Source organism: Crocodylus siamensis, chromosome 7, assembly GCF_052110815.1.
Source record: "Crocodylus siamensis isolate JL-2025a chromosome 7, ASM5211081v1, whole genome shotgun sequence".
In the NCBI taxonomy this organism is placed as follows: domain Eukaryota; kingdom Metazoa; phylum Chordata; order Crocodylia; family Crocodylidae; genus Crocodylus; species Crocodylus siamensis.
Window position 1 is genome coordinate 26,906,038 of NC_143401.1, and position 22,808 is coordinate 26,928,845.

Sequence of the window (22,808 nt, forward strand, 5' to 3'; positions counted from 1 at the left end):
GAGAAGAAGAAGAAGCAGGAGGAGAAAGAATGGATTCCTAGTCTCTATGGTTTAAGTGTCCAGGTAAAATTCCAGCTGAATGGTGTCCTAGAAAAGTTAGACATCCTGTCCAAGGCATACACACGGGAAAGAACATTAGCTATGACAGATATAAATGCTATGTGGAGATTGTCAGGTGTGAGAGAAAAATTTAAAGAGTGCATTGCCATATACATACCACTAAGTAAGAATAGATTATTTAAAAATTTATTTCAGAAGCAGGAAACATGAAGATGAATGGGTGCACTGGACTATGAGAGAGGTCATGGAGTATTGAGATGAGGATAACTATGTTGCAGAGGGTATATACAATCTCCTTGCATTAGTTTTCACTATGGCAGATATTGAGAGACACCTGACCCAGATCTACTGTTTTTAAATAGTAAAGCTAAGGTAATGTCAAAATTGCAACATAAAACAAAGGAAATTTCCAACAACATAAGCTAAGAAGTAACAAACTACCAAGACGGAATAGTATGCATGACAGACTTCTCAACAAATTTAAGAATTAGGTGAGTGAGAGGCTGAGGAAAACATGCAATCTCGTATCAAAATCAACTGTTATTTCATCTACTTATGTTTAAAGTTACACTAAAAGTAATCTATGGAATTATGGACCAGTGGTACTTAATTTAATATAAGGAATACTTGTTGCCATATAATTACAAACAGAATCATAAAATGCCTAAATGAGCAATAATGTTCTGGTAATTGTGTCATCATGCTTGTTTCATAAGAAACAATTTGTGACTAAAATTCCTTAATCTTGCCAATAAAATATTTGATAAAGAAGAAATAATCAACACAAGTAATTTAGATTTTCAAAATTTTTTGTCAAAGCCCTTCACAAGAGAATATAGGGAGATAAAAATTATTGCCAACATAAGAAACTGGCTAAGAATCAGAAAGCAAACTTGAAAAAATAATTGATTTTCCTCATGATAAAATATTAAGTAGAATGCATCAAGATTACATACTATGACTGTTGTTGTTTAATGACAGATATTAATGTTCTAAAAGGAAATGAACAGAGACACTAGATTGCAGACATCTTCTGCAGACCTTACTCCTATTAAATATTGCCTTACTCTGTGAATAATGTCATTGAAGTCATTGGTAAATCAGTGGGAATAGACTAAAAATAAAGCTTGGTCTACAATACAAAGTTCTGCTGACATAGCTCTTTTCTAACAGTGAGAAAAAAAATCACAGGTTGGCAAACTCCTGAGCTAAGTACAGACAGTCAAAAAGCCTGAGACTGAATCGATTCAGTTTTCACAGGTTAGTTTAAATGGAATAGATTGAACTGATAAGCAGACGGTTATTTTTGATTCTGGAAATGTAGCCACATACCTGCAGTGGCTCAGGACAGAAACTGGGGGGTGCTGGAGCACTCCTCCCTGCTCAGCCGGAGGGGACAGCTTGGGTGAAGGCTAACCCACCAACCCTGTGAGGGTGGGTTTGTGGGGGAGGTGCAAAGCATCCTGGGATGCTAGGGGACTAAGTTAACTTGAATCTGGAGAGGATCTGGGGCAAAAGTTCAATAAACTGATTTCACTTAAATCAGATAAGTTTGATCCATCCAGGTTTACCTTAAACCAGTTTCAGCCATTCTGAAAGTAGTTTATGCGCACTGAACTTCTATCGTGTTACCAGTTTGAACTGGTTTCCAATCACTTATAATGGTTTATTTATAATTTCTGTCCCTAGCCCTGGTGTGGATGTAGCTATGCCAACAGAAGTCTGTGTTTATCAACTTAGTTTATTTGGAAAGGTGGTATAGATACATCAACAGAAAAGTATTTCTGGCATATGTAGAGTAGTGAAGGTTCTATAAAGTAATTGAGCCTTAAGATACTACTCTTGTGATTGAGGCAAAATTGACCGAAAATTATTTAGGTTAGCCAATATTAGAGAAGACTATAAAGAATGTTGAAGGATCTAACAAAATTAGGAAAAAAATGAATTCACTATGAATGGACAAATGAACAAAGAATGGAAGAAATAAACTGAGTTAAATTTACTGCAAGTATCCAAGTAAAAGTCTTGAAGAAACTATTGTGGACAGCTTAATGAAAACCTCTGCCCAGTAGGTAATGATTATTTTAAAAAATAGATTTGATGAAGAAGAGGACTCTAAATAATGGTGAAATATTATAATGCTATTATATAAATTATTATTATATAATACATTATTATTATTTTCTGGGGCTGTATTATATACATCCCCATCCAATCTGCCCTGTGTTCAGTTTCAGTTCTTTCATATGAAGCAGATTGAAAAGACTGGGACTGGATAGTATAGAGAGAAAATGAAAAGAAGAGATATAATAAATTTTATTGTGAAAATATATATTATTTATTCTCTCATAATAAAAGAATCAGGGGGCATTCATTGAAATTGAAAAGCAACAAATCGATAAGTGATAAAAAGAAACAATTTTCCACATCAGGTGGTTAACTTGTGTAACTTGTTGACACCCAGATAGCTTTATGACTGAAAGCTTAGTGTTGTATGATTTTAAAAAGAATGATATGTTTGTAGAGATACCGAGAACAGCTGCATTTAGATTAGATTAGATTAGATTAGATACAATAAAAGAAAATAAAAGAAAAAGAAAAAAATTGGGAAGAAAAACCCTCATGCTTCAGACCAGAGGAGGACCTAACAACAGATGGGGTTAGGAGCATAATGTCCTAAAAGGCACATCATTCATAAACTGTCCATTACGGGGTTGCTTACATCCAAATGAAGTACTGTATATGGTGGCCATTCTCAGAGGTAAGATCCTGGAATGCAGGGACAAGTGCCTCAATTCAGTCTGCCAATTTCTGTTCCTACATACCTACAGTATTCTCTAAAAATGTAATCACTTTAAAAGCATGTGGAAAATCGCTAAAGATATAAGTCTTCTACATTAATGTAAATCAGCAGTAATTCCGTTGTAATCAGTAGGGTTACACCAGCCTAAAAAGCAAGAGAATCAAGCCCTGAGTTTTTTCCAAGTTATTCTCTTCTTTATGTTATTTTTAATTTTATGGCAGGCAAGGTTAGAATCTATCCAGTAGCAGGGAAAATTACTAGCAATTGCCAATTAGAAAATGCTCTGTAATTCTTTTTTTAGGGTTTGAAGTATAGGAGTTGGTATTGCTCCAGTATAACTTCCAAGATTAAAGACAATGGCCTCATGATACAACATAAACCTTTAAATATTCTTCCTTTTAAAAAATCTCTCTCAACAAACAATAAAGTCTATTTTATATCTTGTCCTAGGAAGATAAATCTTTGATCTGCTAATAAAGATCTAATCTTCCACTTCTCTGCTGTGCTAGCTACAAGAATTTTCTCTCTTACTATTAATAGACTGAAGACATTAAAGAGATAGCCCGGAAGACACAAGCCCTGCCAAAGGTGAACCCTAAAAGGCAACGAATTGTAGTCTTCACGCAAGGGAAAGATGACACTATAATGGCTACAGGTATACTTTTTAGACTATACTGCTGCACACAGTAGATGACTGTGGTTAATCATGCATGAGTTTTACAAATTATAATGGTTAAATGGTATTCAAATGTATTTGATATCTTAAATCAATGTTTCTCACATCTGTTCTATTTTTAACTTCTTGCATGTCCTGACTTTGAGAAGTTAATATTTCACAGGAATGCCTAAAAAATTAGTTATTAAGTTCTTTTTATGACATAGATCTAATACATTATTTCAGTTGGTTTTACTTTGATTTTTTATTACTTCAGATTTTATCTGTATAGCCATCTTTGCTGTAAACAAGAACATGTGATATTGGTGAGAGCAGCTGTGACAATTGTATAGTACACTTAAACGTTTGTGAAAATACGGAAGTGAAATCCAGTACTAAGTGAATTTCCAGTCTTTTTTTTTGCTTTGAGCAGAAAGCCCTGTTTCTTGCTTTTCTCAGCTGTCTTCTCTTGTGTTCTCAAAGGAATAGGTGGCGGGGGAAGTGTTCTAGCTGGGCTGCAAGTGGCTTCTGCTTCTGAAACGATGATGTACACCACAGATTTAAACATTATAAAACATGGCTGCCTGTCTTTTGACAGTTTCTTTCATTTTGTCCACATGTGTTTTCACACTAAGTACTACTATTACTACATATGCTGTGGCAAACTATTTTAGTCATTCAGTTTTGCACAAGATAAGATATTGACTAAGGGCCGATTCCCTCCCTTTAACAATAACAAGAGTTGAAGGTGCTCTGTACCTTAAGAGTTCAGTCCTTACTTATTCCCCAGAAAATACTTGGGCCTTTGACTGCAGGACTAGGAATCAAGTAGATGTGTCACTACCTTACAGTTGGCAAGAATTTGAATTATTTTCTAAATTATTTCTCTGCTGGTTTTGTTAGGCTCAACCTGTTCTGAAAAAAAGAATAGGTTAAAAGTTGGATAGGATTTTTGTATTATAAAGATGATAGTGTCACTTCAAGAAAATCACTGCAATATTTGAATGAACCATATGGAGGTGCCCTACTGGAGCTTTGTACAGCTGGCTGAAAAATAGCAGTATATAATGTTTTTCTACATGTTAGTAATAATGCTGGTAAACCTAAATCTTACATTTAAACCTCCTGTGTTCTTATTTAATTTTCACTCTGAATTTATTATATTCTTTAAACTGGAGTTGTTAACAAATCCATTAATCCATTCTTTGATATTTTTACAACTGGGAGCTTATTTGAGGACTGACACTTGCTAATCTTAGCTGTTTGTTCCCTATGAAAATGAACTTAAATTAGAGAATGCACTTTATGTGCATGATAAATGCAAGATGGATAGAGAGTGTATGCAGTGGTGTCAGCTACAAAAGCAAACATGATAAATGTTAAGGCAGTTTTGAGCCCTGGGATAAGCTATTCAGTGTGCAAGCATAGCTGAATCTCTTTGCTATGTTGTTATTCATGGCAGCCAAATAAATGTCAATAATAAAAGAGAATTAAAGATTTTCATTTCCCAGAGGCAGTCCTCTAATACAGCTTGATCTTTCATTTCATTTGTAATTCGTTCTCATGTCAGGATGCAATCATTTGCCAGGCTCTGTGTGTCATGTTAAGTCATTTAATAATGATTAAGAACATAAAAATGCTTGGCCTGTGGGGCAATTCTCAAAAGAGATACCAATTTGTTATTGTTTTTCCCCCTCCTCTCTTCTTGAATATGGATCAGCCTTTTCCTACCTCCTCGCATTAAAATACTAATGAAAGAAAAAGGAAAATGTGTCCCTTAATTTAGCATATAGTGACACCATAGAATGGCATAGGGCAGTGCTAACATACTTATTTCAACACTAATTAGGGCTTGTTGTGCTTTAAAACTTGCGTTGTAGACTGTTTATAAATGATTGTTGGAAAAACTGCTGCACTTCACTATTGTTACCAGTGTAAAAAGTCAAACCTCTCTTCTTTAATGCACAGGAGACAGCTAAAACATTTTTTTAAAGCATGGTTGTGGTGCAGTTTATTCTCATGCTTTATTGAGGAGGTGAAATACTCAAGAAGAGGTCATTCCTAAATTAGAAGAATGCTTGCAAGGACAGAAGGGTGGTTATCTGGCCATGGATTTGGGTTTACTTATAGAGAGCTTCAACTTTGTGCTGCTGTCATTTGTTTTGTCAGATCATGTCCAAGTGAGCATGACAAGAGGACTTCAATTTAGTTGGGTTACTAGGTCAGAAAAAGAAGCCTAAAAGCCAAAGTAAATCCAACAGTTTTGATTTCTTCCACCACCTGTTAACCTTAGATTCTAATTACTCATGGAACTGACTTTTACTTCTACCCTTTCTTCTGCCGCCCTCATTAGCAATACTGCAACAATTTCTGGATAAATCACTTAGTCTGCTTAAAATCTTTTCATCCCAAAATAAGAAAAATTTACTGTCTCACCATAAGGAGCACCAGGGGCACACAAGAGACTGTCTCCTTGCTATGCTATCAGTAATAGTTACCTTCACCATGAAAGCTGCTCTTTCTGGTAGGAATGATTACAGCAAAAGTTGTGCTGTGAGCATCTCAGCATACTTTCTGGAGACAGAATATGTACTGCAGGTTTTTCACATAGAAGCTGTATGTGGGGGCAGCAGGCTGACTTCAGTTTCCTGCCACTACCTAGAGACAATTAGTATATGCAGATTATTTTGGCTTATTTGAATAGATAATCCTGGGGAAAGCAAAAGACACCTCTCTACTGCCAGAGCATCGCCTCCAAATTTCAGCTCTTTTCTCTATAGCATCATAACAATTCTAGGAATTACCTTGTGAAAAACAATGTATTCTCTTTAACATCATTCACAGCTGAATTATTTTTGCTGAACTTAAAAAATATAATTTGGAGCAGATGTCTACCATAAAAATTTCAGTTAAATGGTTAATGTTTAGCAAAAATAACCAAAAATAGGGTCAAAGTTTTTATCTGTATGGAGAAATTTATAACAAGAACTGTACAAATACAGCTCTGTGTGGATTATCATAATCTAGAATAAGTCTGTCTGCTGGGGGCATTAGTTTGCTTAACTGTAGTCATACAATTATAATTTTGCTAGTACATTTTCTTGTTAAGACAAATCCTTTTAATGGAAAGTGTTGAGTCACTTTAACTGCAGGTGTCATTGTCAGCTCTACTTATAACTTCATAGACTTCATAGACATTAGGGCTGGAAGGGACCTTGGAAGATCTTCGAGTCCAGTCCCCTGCCCCAGGGGCAGGAAGTCAGTGGGGGTCATAGGATCCCAGCAAGATAAACGTCCAAATTTCTGTTGAAGGCATTCAAAGTAGGTGCTTGAACCACCTCTGGCAACAGGCCATTACAAACCTTGGGGGCTCAAACAGTAAAGAAGTTCTTCCTTATGTCCAGCCTGAAACGGTCATGGAGGAGTTTGTGACCATTCAACCTTGTCATCCCTTGGGGCACTCTGGTGAACAGACATTACCCCAGATCCTGGTGAACACCCCTTATAAACTTACAGGCAGCCACCAGATCACCCCTGAGCCTGCGCTTTTCCAGGCTGAAGAGTCCCATAGCTCTCAGCCTCTTATCCTAAGGTCTGTTTTCCCGACCTCTGATCATGTGCGTGGCTCTCCTTTGCACTCTATTAAGCTTCTCCACATCCTTTTTGAATCATGGAGCTCAAAACTGGATGCAGTACTCCAGCTGTGGCCTTGCCAAGGCCGAGTACAACAGGAGAATGACGTCCCGGGATTTGCTTGAGAAGCATCTATGGATACAAGCCAGTGTTTTGCTCACTTTACTAGGTGCAGCATTACATTGGTGGCTCATGTTCATCTTGTGGTCAGTCATGACTCCCAAGTCCCTTTTGTCCGTAGTGCTAGCCAGCATAGCACTGCCAAGCCTATAAGCATGCTGTGGGTTTTTCTTCCCAAGGAGGAGAACCTAGCATTTTTTGGTGTTAAACACTGTCAGGTTCTCGTCCGCCCACCCATTTCCTGAACCTGTTTAGGTCAGCCTGGATCACCCTCCTGTCATCAGGTGTGGATGCTTTCCCCCAACTTGGCCAGTCCGCTTCTGACACCAATGTCCACATCATTAATGAAGATGTTGAATAGTATAGGCCAAAGGACAGAGCCTTGAGGGACTCCACTGGTCACAGGGCACCATGACGATTGACTTCCATCAACCACCACCCCCTCGGCCCAACCATGGAGCCAATTCCCCAGCCAGAGGACCGTGGTGAAGCTGAGGCTGCAGCTGGCCAGTTTTGCTAAGAGGTGATCATGGGATAACAGATCAAAGGCTTTTTTAAAGTCAAGATATACGACATCATTCTCTTCTCCCTGTTCAGGTGATAGGTCACAGAGTCATAGGTCACCTGGTCATAAAAGGAAATGAGATTGGTCAAGCAAGACCTACCTGCAACAAATCTTGGCTATCCCTCAGGTTGTTGCCCTTGGCCAGTCTGTTAAGAATGATCTCTTCAATAATCTTTTCTAAGACCTTTCCCAGGATAGAGGTCAGGCTGATGGGCCTGTAGTTTGCCAGATCCACTTTCCTCCCTTTCTTGAAGATAAGCTACACATTGGACTTCTTCCAGTGTTTGGGCACTTCACCAGAGCGCCAGGAGTTCTTGAAGATCCGTGCCAGGGGCTGAGCTATGATGGTTGCCAGCTCCTTGAGTACCATTGGGTGGAGAATGTCAGGGCTGGCTGACTTGAAGGTATCCAGCCTCTCAAGGTGTTCCTTCACAAGGTCAGCTTTGATGGAGGGTAAGGAATCTCCCTCATCCAGGCCTTCTCATCCCGTAATGGGCAGGGGCATCCCTTGGGACTGGTGAAAAACAGATGCAAAGCACCCATTTAGCAAATTGGCTTTTTCCTGGGTGTCAGTTGTCAGTTGTCCCATCTGGTTTAGCAGGGGTCCAGTGTTACCCTTGCTTTTCCTTCAGCTCCCCACATATCTAAAGTAGGACTTTTTATTGTCCTTGATACTTGTAGGTCGTTGGAGTTCAGTCGCAGCCTTGGCAACAACAGACTCTTCTGTGATATCGTTCAAACTGTATCAATGATCACAATGATGATACTATGAAAAGCAGACCTAATTAGAAAGTTAGATAAATAAAACTGTAACTTCTGTGAAAATGAAGCTTTTCATAGTCAGTAGAGCTGCGCAAAGCTTTGGGTGCCAATTCAATTCAGAGGAGATTTGGCCCAATTCAGCAGCTGAATCTCCAAATCCGAATTGAATCATGAGACCAATAAAAAGTTCTGAATCAATTCAAAGCTATCTGAATCAATTTGGAGAGCTTCGGAGATTCAGGTAGTCCCCACTCGCCACCACGGGGAGCTATACCTAGACTCTGTGGTGGTAAGTAGGGGGCAGAGGGGTGGGGCTGGAGAAGGGGAAGAGGACCATGGAAGGACCCACACCAGTCCCCATCCCTACTTGCTCCGCCCACTCTCCCAGCCCTCCTGAGTGTCCCCTAACTCTTGCCCACTCTCCCAGGCCTGCCATGGCTGCCCTACCCAGCCCCAGTTCCTAGTTCTTTAAAAAAAAGGGGGAAAAAAAGAGCCCTCACTCACTGGCTGCTGCAGTGGCTGTTGGGGCTTCTAGGAGCTCATGGCAGAGCCCCCATGCAGCACAGGACAGTGAGGGGCAGCGGGGATCACCCCCCACACACCTGGAAGGCTGTATGGGGGCTTTTATTTTTTTTTTTCAAAGAGCTGGGATGCTGGGGCTGGGAGAGTGGACAAGGGAATGGCGCTCAGGGCAGAGACCCCCACGCAGCATAGGCAGTGAGGGGCAGAGGGGATTGTTTCCCTCAGCCTGGAAGGAGCTGGTTAGTGCCAGGCTTTTTTTTTTGAAGAGCTGGGACACTGGGGCCAGGCAGAGCAGCCATTGACAGGGCTGGGAGAGTAGGCAGGGGATGGTGCCTGTTTGATTTAGAGATTCAGACAATTTGGCTGCGGCCAAATCGTCTGAATCAAATTTGCCCGAATCAATTCAGGACAGTGATTTGAATCACATCAGTGCCCCCCAAATTGACCGAATCCAAATCCGAAGTGAATACTAGCCACTTTGCACAGGCCTAATAGTCAGTATTTACGTTCTATAAATAATGATATTTGGCTACTTACAATTATCTTTGTCATTTCTATGAAGGGAATTATACAGTGTGGGTTTTTTCCAATCATAAATATTTCTGAAAATGGTTTGATGCTTTTGCAGTTTTTGCATTATATTAAAAATTTCCACTGGAAGAACAGACAAAGGTAATGCTCTTGATTTAACTGAGACTTGTCAGATTGCAACGATTGTTACATAGTTCAGTAATTTTTTTATACAACTTATCATGTTAGCTAGCGAGAGGGAATCCTGACAAATAAAAATGTCCATGTTCCTTAGCCTATTAAAGTAGGTATTGATCCAGAAGCATATCTAATCTAATCGGAATGAACCTTTTAGTAGCCAGCTGGTAGAAATTCCACAGCTGTGGATCTTGCCTTACTGGCTGAAGAAATGATACATTATATATTTTAGCAGAGTTCTCTTCCTAGAACAATCATTTGATTTCTCCCAACCTAATCAGTGTAAATGGTAGCTGTGCTCTTGGAAGTGCTTACCTAGTTCCACAACTTACTAATGCACAGGAAGAACTCAGTAATGCCCAAAGTCCACATTAAATGGGCTGTTATACACTGACTACTCTATTTTTCTGCATCAGGGAGAGTGATAAGGGTACCCAAGAAGCTGAACCTTCCACATAACTGGATTAGGGAGGACTTAGTATTGGGAAACCCAAAAGTACAAATATCATTACTTTTATACCAAAAATAAAACTCATCAGGCCCCAAAACCATGAGCTTTAGTGAGAGAGTGTGTGTGAGAGAGAAAATATATTATGTGGTTTTGGTCTCTTGATTTTTGTTCTTCCTCTACCCACCCCTAAGGTGGCTCATATATTTATAACTGTAAGACCCAGCTAAAATCAAATTATTCATATATATATAAAATACTGTTTGATGGCAGGGGCTTCTAGCTTCTCCCCAAATCCCAACTTTTAATTTTGTGTCCTCTACTAGCCCTATATCCCTCTATTCTCCAACCTAGAAATAAACTTTGCACTCTCCACATCAGAACATCTCTTTTCCCTTCCCTATCACCTAGGCAGCATTTGCAGCAGCATCCTCTTCTCCAGTCTTCTCTCTAGGTCTGGGGTGAGAGCAGAATGGGTGTCATGGGGCTCTTTCCTTTCATCACCTACCTAAGCTATGTTTAGAGAGATGGAGTAATGCTCATCCATTTTTCATAGAAAGGGATGGGGGAGCAGCAGCACCCTGAAGGGTTTGTCTCTTTCTGTTACCTTTTCTCCATTCCCTTTTATGTGTGAATGTGTCAGGTGTTCCCTCTTTCCATACACTCAATAATTCCTCTCTGTCTTCTGAAGCAATAGGGAAATGGTAGAAAAATGAAGAAGGCAGTCAGTCAGAGGATTTTCCCATTGCCAGATTTTAAAAATCCTAGTTTCTCTCTAATGCAAGTCTTTACCAGGGTTAAGAAACATAGGATTTACAGGGAACACTCATATTGCATCTCATCTTTCGTGTTGCTAAGTTAATCAAGCTATTTTCATTCCTTCCCATAAGATAAACCTCCATTTCTCCAATCATCCTACTGGGGCTTCTTTAAACTTATTCCAGTTTGGATCTCTTGTTGACCATAGATGAGCAAAATTTTACATGATATTCCAGATAAGGCCTCATTAGAGCTTTGTACAATATTGTGACAGGGGGCACCTCTCGGGGCCAGGTCTCATGTCAGCCTGCCCACCTGTCTCCATGGGGCAATCCACCCAGTCTCTCCTGCCACGACTTTACTGTTCCTATATATGGATGGCATGTACGGGAGACTGCCCATTACTGCCCCGATGCCTGGGGGCGCTATCTGCAGCTCCAGACTTCCCCTACAGTATAGCCCATGCCTCACAGATGGCATCTAGATTAATATTACTCCCAGTCTGAGACCGAAACAAATCAAGTCTAAAGTTGGGCTCCACACACACATTCACACCACCTCCCCTCTCACAGGAGGCCTCTTCTACTCCACCCCTCTCTCACCGGGGCCTCTGGCATACCATCCATTACTGGGCCATACTCCACTGCCCTTGCTCCTCCTTGAGTGGCCCCTTTTGGGCCATCAGGCTTCACTACTGTCATACTGGCCTTGCCACCTAGGACCTTCAGTTCCTGCAAATTCCCCTATTCTACATGGTCCGGCCTTATGCCAAACCTTGGGCTAATTCTGCCCCAAGCCCCTCACCAGGCACAACTTCTCACAGGGCTGGCCCTTACTCTGTCCTTCAAGTTTACTACCATTCAACCCTACTCAGCATGCCCCTTAAGATGTCCTTCAGGCCTACTCCAACTTCAGCCCTACTCAGCCCCCTCACACACATAGTCCTTCAGGCCAACTTGCACTTCAGTTCTACTTCGTGTGGAGCCTCCCAGTGTTCTTCACACTACCCCCTCTGGGGTCTCTGGGACCTCATATCCATGCTGGGCTCAGGCACCCACACATGAACATACTTGACACCACTACTCCCCCAGCTGCCTCCAAAACCCACCCGAAGGTTGGGGCTGGGATTAAGGCGCCCCTCCTTGCCTTTCACTGGGGTGGTAACTGGCCTGGCATTTCCTGGGGACTCCCACACCACCAGGAGCCCCACCAGGCCACCCATCCCTGACAGGGTACAGTTTTAGGTCATGCTCAGGACCAAGAGGCTCCTGCTCCTATCTGAAGATACTCCATGCAGCAGTTCAACCAGGCAGTGTTTCTGCCTGAACTGCCAGCAGCCAATGTTTTAAAATGGCTGCCACAATCAAGCGCCTGCTGGCTGCTTGATTCAACCCTTAAAGTGGCAGGCACTACTAGTGCCCTGCCACAAATAACATTAATATTTCCCTAACTCTGCTGAAAATACTATACTGAGATCTCTCTTGAGACATTTATCTTTTTCACAGGCTCATAAACTGATGTCTCATGTGCCCTGTGACTGACTAATATGCTTTAGTCTTTTCCTTCCTGTGTCATTTCCAACTGATAAGCACCTAGCTCCAGCTCATTGCCCCACCCTGAAATTCTTATTTGCTCTTAAGTACCATATTTACTCAGATATAAGATGACCCTGAATATAAGATAATTAGAATCTATATATGGAAAATGTATACATTTATTATAATTTCCTATGTAATGAATTGAATTATTGGAGGTTTGCCTTGAATTTGTCCCTCTCCCAGTGCTAGAACAGGGAAAATAAATAGTGAGGGGAGAAGGGAGGCATGTAGCCACACTCCCCTTCCCCACCTTCTTCTCCCAGCAGTGTATTCCCCACTTCCTTACTGTCAGACCTTGAACATGTGGAAGTGAGGAGCAAAAACACTGACCTTGAAATAAACATAATTTACCATATAGGCAAATTACTACAGGTACCCATTGACTTATTTCGTTCAGAATTAATACATTTGAGGATTTTTTGAAGCTGCTACAACTTTTAGCTTGAGTACACCATAAACACACTTTTAAGTAGCACTTTTGTACCTACTTATATCAAATAAAAACTGTGCATCAGATGAGTCCAAAGCCAAAGGGCTTATGATTCACCATACAGTTCACTGGGCTGGGCCCCAGCAGAGTCAACAGCATTTCAAACCATGCTGACCCCACAGCTCAGCACTGTTCAGTATGTGTGTTTACTCCAAATACCCCACCACGAAGGAGGCTCTTGAAGAAACTTGGAAAGAAAAACATAGTTCAGCTGTGGGAGTGAAGAGGAAATTGAAATGTATTAATTGTAGTGGCTCACCATGCCTTGATAAAGAGCTGGTGCTCAGGAAGACTGTGATTAATGGGGACTACCATATGTATTATTCAGATGGGCTGCACTAGCTTATCCTTGTGGTAGGTTCCCATCAGTATGTTTGTTTATATGAGCCATAGGAAACTGGTAGGTGGGGCCAGGGTGGGGGCATGTGCCGCCCCCCACTGCCAACACCACTGGTGGCTTCTGTGGGTGCTTGCCAGCCTGTCCCCAGTGCTGCTGCTGCCGGCGGTTTCTGTGGGTGCTTGCCAGCCCCATCCCTGATGCTGATGCCAGCTTCTGCAGGTGCCTCCCCAGACTCAGGAGGCACCAGTCGCCCATGATATGAACCTTGTATTTTGTAGTTATGCTCAGTGTTGGCTGTATTTAATCAACTTTATAGTTGGTTTCCCTTATTGAGCACATGCTGCTTTTGGCAAAAGCTTAATGATAGACAAATGTATTTAGCTAGGTTTCTTTGTATGCCGTTTGTATGGGGCTTTTTCCCCATGCTATTTGGGGGAAAAAAACCTTATCTTGAATTGAAGTGAATATATTGTGTGATCTTGCCTCTTTGTATTACTGTGTTGCATTCCATTTCTTTTACTGTGGTCCTCGAGGTCATCCAGATCTTCTTTTATGAGGTAGCAGTCCTCCTCTGTATAGATAAAGCCTTTCTACTTAATGTTTTCAACAAATATCATTAGTGCTTCCCACCTTTTTTTTGCCAAGGCCATTAATGAAAATGTAAATAAGTTCTGTTCCAAGACTGCCTGTTCAGGAACTCCAACTAGTAACCACCTTTTAGTCCAATAGTTCCCCTTTGAGCACATTCCATTGTCTCCTCCCCTTAACCAGTACCTTACCTATGGTACTTTACCATACTTGTCCTAATCCCCATCTTTTCAAATACAACTAATAATCTCCCTGTGGCACCAGATTTCAGTGTCTTTATTGAATTCCAGGCTATATATATACTATAAAGATTTGGTGACATTTCTGTTTCTGCTGGGAGTGTGAAAAATCATACATCTAACCGATACAGCTATGCCAGCAAAGCCCCTTATGTGTATGTAGTAGGCCTGTGTGAAGCGGCTAGTATTTGCTTCAGATTCGGATTCAGCCAATTCGGCTGCTGCTGAATATCTGAATCAGCCAGGCCCATCCTTCACCTGCTCTCCCAGCCCACCAATGGCTGCCCCGCATGCCCCAGCTCCAGCACTTATACAAAAAAACAAACAAACAAAACAGCCCCAACTCAGCAGGCTGCCAGGCAGGGAGGCGATCCCTGCTACCCCATACTTCCCCACGCTGCATGGGGGACTCTGCACAAGTCCCCAAAACCCCCCGTGCAGCGAGGGGCAGTGTTCCCCCCATGGTCGCCTCCCCCCGCACCCCTGCCCCTAGTACTTACCAGCTCTGAGTCAGTTGCAGCTCCTTGCTGCAGCCACTGGGGACTGCCCGAATCATCAAAGCCCTCTGAATCTTTTCCAAAGATTTGGAGAGCTTTGAATCAATTCAGATATTTAAATTGGTCCCCTGATTCGATTCAGATTCAGAGATTCAGCCACCATATTGGGCTGAATTTCTTCCGAATTGAATCACCACCCAAAGCTTTGCACAGCCCTAGTATGTAGCAATCCTAACCAAACACTGCTTTTGTTAGTGTGACTGCTTGGCCTCAAACGGCTGTTTGTGTGCTGCCTTGGCTCGGACGGTTGGTAGTGGACGTCCCGAGGTTTCTTGTAAACCCTGAGGTAGATGCTTTTCACCTAGGTGGCCACCCCCAGACTCATCTGCCACGACTTTGAATGTAATTTCAGTGGGGGGGTAAACCACCAGGGGCTCCTCAGTGGTGGGTAGTCCACTAGACACCCATCTGTGGTGCTCCACCTCCCCTATACCCCAGCCTCACACCAACCTTCGACAGGTCACTGGATCTTGTCGTCTGTTCCTCTAATGCAGCTGTATTCTTGACCCCAACATTCTCTTGAATCTTGTGTCCCAAGCACTTTCTCCTATGGTGGCTCAACTGATCCACTGTCTAGCCTAAGCTGGGCCTCTTCCTGCCCTAAACTGCCTCAAACCAGAAGCTGAAAGACCAAAACAGCAAATGAAAAAAAGAAGAAAAAAACAAAGGGAGGACAGAAAGGATCTGCCCTGCCAGCACCTCTGTGCTTCACTCTATTCCCTTTAACCAGGACTTCCTCCTCACTAGGGGACTTAGTTCCTTGGCATTGTCTATCCTGCCACACAACCCCTCCAAAAGGGGGAAAAAAAGAGGAATGAAACAAAATTATGAGTTGGGGAGGGTCTGCTCAGTTTCCTTCCTGGCCCTACCGTTAGGATAAAGGAGGTGCCTCATCGGCACTCTCTCTAAGATCTCTTCTTCCTCATCCCCGCCACACCCGGTACCTGGGAACTCTCTGGAAGAAGAGCTAAGGCTCCTCTTCCTGGGCTGTTGTTCCTCTCACGCTGCCAAATGTGGCTTGTGGAATCACTCTTCCCTGATGTCGTCTGAGGCGTTCCAATTCCAGCATCCCACAGTCCTTTCTGGTCTGGTCAACCATGGCTTGTGCTGTAGGTTGCTGCCAAGCCTGCTGCTGCCCTACGGGGCTTCCTCTTTTGCTGTTCACACCAGTCTCTGCCAGTGTAGAAAGCCTCCTCTGGCTCTCCTGCCTCCTAGGCATACCAACCTCTGCTGGTGCAGAGAGCCTCCACCGGCTCTCCCTCCTCCCGGGCACGTCAGTCGTTACTGGTGTAGAGAGCCCCTGCTGGCTCTCTCTCCTTCTGAAGATGTCTGCCGTCACCAGCGCAGAGAGCCACCATTGACTGTCTCCTCCTGGCCTTCCCAGCCTCCACAGGTGGTCCTTTTTCTTCCCGCCGGCCAGTGATTGATGATGATTTCACCGGCCGGCTTCAGCTGTATAAAGGTGTGGCTTACAACCCGTGTGGGTTCCCTCCGCTCCAGCTGCACCATGGGCCCTGCTGCAGGTAAGTGTTCTTCTTGTATAACTTTTTTTTTTTTTCATGCATGGTCCCCTCCCTACGAGCCCCACGGTGCAGTTCGAGGCATTTTAACCTGATCACCCCCATGAAAGTTGGTTTAGCCTACATTGTTTAGGAACATGGTGTAGCTAGGCTGGCAAAAGAACTCCTGTTTTCAGAGTATATTGCACCTACCCTAAAGGGCTGTACGGATGTAGCCCTCAGATTAATTAGATCTACCATATTTCTTTTTTCTGGAAGTCAGTCATCAGAGAAAAATACTATATTAGCTTGGCATATTCCACCTTTACTGAACTCATATTGATTTTTATTCCACTTCCTTTTTACTGGCACCTACTTTATAGATGCTTTGCTTATATCCAGCATTTCTGACTGCCAGAAGATCACATGTCTCAGAAGCCTGCTTACGGTGTGCTGCTCTAGGTCCTAGGATTTTTTAGGGGGGAATGGTATATATTCACTGTACAGTTAATGTAAGCATTAACCCAGATTTGTTTTAAGATTGGTTTTTAATTCACATCCATTGTAGACTAACTGGTGAGGTTCTCACCTGAAGTACTGTATCCATTTTTGGGCCCCACACTTCAAAAAAAATGTGGGAAGACTAGAAACATAATTTATGAGGAAAGACTGGGAAAAAAAAGAATTATTTCATCTGGAGGAGAGAAAACTGAGTGGGGATCTGATAACAGTCTTCAAATACCAGCAAGATTATTATAAAGAGGATGAAGATAGACTTTTCTCTGGGTGTTGCTTCAGCACAGGATAGGGCCACAGACCATGGCAGCCCTGTGCTTGGAGAGAGTGTGCTGTGAGAAAATGGACTCAGCCAGTTCAAACACTCAGCAAAGGTTACCCAATTCTTTCCTGCCATGCCTTGGTGTTGAATACCTATTGGTTGGAAGGTGATTTATCTGTTCTTTGTTCACCCTGGATTCCCCAGGTCTGCTTTTTCTTTGGGACTCCTACTTCCCCTTATTCCCTGTCCAAGCACCACGTAGTTATTAAGGCATCAGTTAAGTCCACCAGCTCTCGATGGGCATTCTTCTTTTCTGGTCCTTTAGGCTTGTGATAGTCTCGGGCCTGATTGAAGGCTAGGGTGGCTAAGCCGGCCCTGCAGGTCACTGTGCCGGAGCTTAGTCAATGAAAGGGAAATAAAGAACAACACAAAACAAGGAAACTGGAACTCAGGTAAGTCCCTCGGCTAGGGCCGCTGACTGCAACCTTCAACAGAGTAAGTCCCTCCTGAGGGCTGCAGGCTATTCCTCCAAGGGCCAGTCCTATTGGATAAAAGAAACTAAAGAAAAGAAAAGTCCCAGAAAGTTCTCAGTTGAGCTTGCCTACACACTTGGGTGTTTCTGTTGACTTTAGACGCATCTGGGTTGGTCCTCAGTGGTCCTGCTGAACTAGTTAAGCTTCAGCTATGGGGCAAGTCCTCATACAGGCCTTGTTGATTTGGCTACGTCCTCAAGTAAGGGCCTCAAATTTCTCAACCAGTGCTCTCCATCCCAGGGCTGTTGCTGGCTTTCTCTTTTTCAGATCGGCTGGAACCCAGCACAGCAGGAGTGTCATCATTCAAAATGAAAGTAAACTAGAACTAAAAAAAACCTCGTCTTCAGATGTTGCCAGCTTTTCTGCACATATCTCTTCTTTGTGGTGCAGCTCCCTCCCTGCCAGATCTTCCCACAGCTTTCACCACTGCTTGCCTCTTCACAATGGGGCTATAGGGGACAGGACTAGGAGCAATGACCTCAAGTTGCTGCAGAGTAGATTTAGATTGGAGATTAGGAGAAACTTTCTGACTAAAAGGTGGCTAAGCATTGGAACAGGCTAGCCAGAGAAGTTGTGGAATGTTCATCCCTGGAACTTTTGAAGAACAGGTTAGACAGACACTTGACTGGGATAATTTAATGAGGAGTTACACTGCTCTGAGCAGGGCGTTAGATTTGATGACCTTAGAAGGTCCCTTCCAGGCCTACTTTCCTATAATCCTGTGAACTCCAGTACTCAGACCTGGGTGCTAATCACCGGAGTTAATTACAGTGATTGCTGATTATTCAAGGTAATTAACATATGTGCAAATGCCAGGATGAATAAATCCTACATGTCAGTCCAACTTTGAGGAATATTCACAGTAGTCTTAATAAATATGAGCAAGTTCATTGAGTTAATTAAATGCCAGAATTCTTGTGTTGATGTAGCCAAATAGTCTGTTTTTATTTGTCTAGATTATATGGCTAGACTAGTTTTCTAGATTGCAGATTTTTTAAAGTTGATGCTTATTTTATATTTCTTTTGCTTTTGGCTGTGAATGAGTTCCTCATCATTTTATTTTTAAGCTAAAAATAAGAGCTATAACTGAAGAGATATTTGAAATAATAGTTTCAAAGACAGGTTGAATTAGTGTCTTTTAAAAATTTTTTAAAATGTATTTATAGTTTTTGACTGATCAGTTGCTATTTTTCCAACATTTCCAGTGTAAAAAATATAAATATATGTTTTTCCCATATATCTCTCATATATCGGATTTTCAGGGGCTCTTTTGATTGACATGCTTGTTCCTTCATGCTTTTATCAATACTAGATGGATCTTCTCTCACATGCTTTGATTAAGGTGTTATTCTTCTATTGGTAAGCCCATGTACATGTTACCTACATTTACACACTCCATTCCTAGCAGCTTGCTGGGTAAAAAAACCTGAGTGTGAGCTTTATTTAGCAAATGGGTTGTTCAGAAAATGATGGTATAAATGAAAAATCATTAGGGATGAAGGGTGGTCTCTCCTATCTATTTTAATCTAATGTAAGATGTATGTCAGTTTACCTCTTAGGCTTTTGTTAGTGTGTGGCAGTGAAAATCACGCTGCCAGCTCCAAGCATGGTCTGGGTCCCGGGGGAAAGGGCCTTGAGGACCCCAAAGATGGCCGGAGAGTTTCTTCTGGAAGTAGGTGCTTACCTTGTCAGGAATGAGAGGTGGAAGCATGGGGCTTGCCAGAACCACAGATGATACGATTTGTTAGTTCCTGCCGGCTCCAATTGGCTGGGTGCTCGACAAATGATGTCAGAAAAGCATACCCAGTAACAGATGCAGGAGAGGAAGAGAGACACAGAGAACAGAGAGATTATTAAAGGAGCAGATGCTCGGACTGTGCCCTGGCAGGAGCCAAGGAGAAGAGTGGTAAACTCTCTCTGTCTTGAGCCTTGGAGGAGTCTGTTGACTCACCAGAGTTCAGTGTTGAGAAAAAGATAGGCTAGAGTTTGGAAAGCTGCAGACTGCCAGGGTGGAGAGTATCTACAGTAGAAGAAAAGACAGCTAGCTATAAGTGGTTGTATTTCAGAGCCAGCGATCAGGAGGAATCCCAAGGCCAGGTACTTCGTTACCAGCTGGAGGATATTTCTTTCATTTAAACAGACATACCCTGATCAGGGGCCCCATGGCTGTGGGCAGTTAAGTTGCACAAGCTCAAGGACTTGAACTATGTTGCTACTGAGAGCTAGCAATAAGCCCCTATAGACACAGTCAAGGTTGAGTCTTCAGACCCATTGTCAATACTTATCTGTGACCCAAAAGCAGGTCACAGTGTGCGGAGACTGTGCCATCAGGTTGGTGCTAGGCTGGGATACAAGGGAAAACAGAGCCCCAAGGAACATCAGTTAGCCAGGGGTCAACAGTGGTTCGGGCCAGCAAGTCTCCCTCTTTACTTAACTTTAATATCAAGTCATGGGAGGTGAGATAGGGTGGATGTGCTGTTGAAAATGTGATATAAGATACCTGCTGGGACCTAAGGGCTAGTACACACCTAGTTCCACCAGGAAAATAATCAAACTGCTCCAATAACCATCTGTTGCTTACATAGTGACTTAAATGCACAATGTTACTTTTTGTTTTCTATCTCAACTCCACTCCAGAGGCAGAAGGCCAATACTCTACTAATATAAAGTGCCCCACTGTCACAACTTGGAGTCCCAGAGGTGGCCTTGATGCTCCCTGGTGGCGTCGCGATCATGTCAGCTCTGCTCCAAGTGTGCCTTCCTGTCTTGCCTGCTACACCTAGATGGTAAAATAATAAATAGTGAGGCTCTCCACAGGCCTTTTGCTTGTTTCCTGAGATCCTGGCATTTGTGTACAGGCAGTTGAGCGCCATAGGAAGCCCTGAGCTTCCCTGTGCATTGGGACGTGATATTTCCTTGGGCTGTCATAGGAGTAGGTTCCCTTGAGATACCTGACCTGTTAATACTGTAGTTGACATGACATAGTCTAGAACTGTTATTTGACTGCCCGTCCCCCAGTGATCCCACAAGAAAACAGAAAAAGCTGCATATGTTACCCTTTACCAAAGGAAAATGGAGGGAGAGGCTTATTCCCTGCCAAAGCACCCACTCCTGGGGGGATCAGCAGGGAGGACTTGTGCCCCCCCAGATCTGTGCATGGGGCGGGGGTAGGCTGCCCACTGTGGGCTAGGGCTCCCACATTGCTGCCCTCCGCCAGGGCTTCTGCAACCCAGCAGGTGCAACGTGGCACTGCAGGGCATACCAGGGCTGTGCCCAAATGTCCTTGCCACTGCTAGCTCTGTGCTGCCCTGGCAATGTGTCCCCTCCATGCAGCAATGAGGGGCACAACCCTGCGCCACTGCCCCCACTGCTGCTGCGCATGCAGGGGACACGTTGCCAGAGCAGCATGGAGCTCGCAGTGGCTAGGAGATCCCCGTGCAGCCCCTCTGAGCCCTGCAGTGTTGGGTTGCACCCACTGGGCTACAGAGGCCCCAGGGGAGGGCAGCAGGGTAGGAGCCTGAGCCCACAGCGGGCAGCCTGTTCCCACTCCAGTACATGCACACATCTGGAGGTCATGGGTCCCCTGTGCCCCCTGGGAGTCCACACAGTGGCAGGGAGCCACCCCCCTACCCCACCCCACCTGAGATCACAGCAGGCAGGCAGGCAGAAGTGAGGGGAGTCGGGCTCTGCTCCACTGCAGCAGCTGGTGCCTTCTGCCAGGGGCAGGGGCCTGTGGGTCTGGGTCCCTGGCTCCATAGGTCTGGCAGCTGGGGTTCCTTCTGGCAGGCATGGGGGTGACAGGAGGCTCTGGGGGGGGCAAGGGGCACCAGCAAGGCTGGGGTGTGGAGTGAGGGGTTCAAACAGGGCTAGAGGGTGTGGGGGAGGAATGAGAGCACCAGCAGGGCCAGAGGGCTTTTGGGAGGGGAAGTGAGGGGCACCAGCAGGGCCAGGGTGGCTGTGCGGGGAGTGTGGGGCCTTTTTAATCATGGGTTTGGGGAGTTTTATCAGAGAATTTGCAATCTTTTTATCAGGGAAAACCAGGATCCCTGCTGATGAGTTACCACCTAGGATACAACTTGTTTCAAATGAAAGTCATGAGGTTCCAGTTCTTGATTTCTGATGTATCTTATAGGTTTCACTGTACCTAAAGGGCCTTAATCCTGGGCACTCCCCAGGTAGAGAATAACTGAAGGAACTGCTTATAGAAAGTTTTGGAGAGACAATACTTAATACTTCACCAGTAAAAGAAACATATCTGCAAGAACAGAAAAAAAAAGAATTAGATTAAATATCGAACCAAGTTATGATTCTTTATACAGATGACTAATAATGTCAAAAAACTTTATGAAACCATAATGAGTGATTTCTATAGATCTTGCTATAAACCAAGGTCTGTTGTGGAATGGTCCAAACTGGTTTTCATTATGTCACTGCCACAGGAAATTCGTGACAGACTGCATGATGGATATTAAGGCATTGGAAAAGGCAGGGAGAGAGCTAAACAATCTATTAAATGGCTGACATCAGTGCTGAGCAAAAAGCTGTAATAGAGTTGGAAAATGTAATACTTACATTCATATGAGAATTGAACCACACTGGAACTGCACTACCAGACAGGTCATGACAGAAAGTAAGGGTTGCTCTTTTCAGTCTCAGCAATACAACCTGTCTTTTGATGACTGATTATTTAATCAGGTTGCTCAGCAGTACATCAAATACAGTTGTGAGGAGGATAAATTCCAGAGCAGGTCTATGTATCTTGTTTCACCCCCGGGTTTCCTAAATAAATGGTGAAGTAGAATATTAGATAAGAAAAGAGCAAACCTTCTTTCATGGCATACTGGTGAATACCTTAAGCAAACAGAGTCAGCCCGGTGAAACTGTTGCTAGGAAGGAAGTTGGGATCCACTATTTCATCTTTTCTCAACTACGCCCTTCCTGGCCTGACTTCCCAAGTTTAGAGAAGGGATATCAATATAAAACCCATTTTTGACTGGCCCTTTTAAGGTCAGATCACTAAAGTTACTGAATTCAGGAGATCATGTCTGAATGTAGGACTAGAAGAGGCCTCCGGGGCTATCCAGTCCAGTTCCCTGTGTTTTCTGGCAGCAGTTTGTCCAAAGGGTATATCATATGCTACAGCCACAAAAC

General features: G+C 43.3%; 1 protein-coding gene across 4 annotated transcripts in view; it reads left to right on the forward strand.

The window, feature by feature from the left end:
• The window catches only part of ADK (adenosine kinase), a 577,699-nt gene that overhangs the window by 500,686 nt on the left and 54,205 nt on the right, over positions 1–22,808 (forward strand). For all 4 annotated transcript variants that reach the window (XM_090058441.1, XM_090058442.1, XM_090058440.1 and 1 more), the window contains one exon: positions 3,404–3,518. In XM_090058441.1, the coding sequence (XP_089914567.1) occupies positions 3,404–3,518 (115 nt within the window). The remainder of the gene's footprint in view (positions 1–3,403; positions 3,519–22,808) is intronic.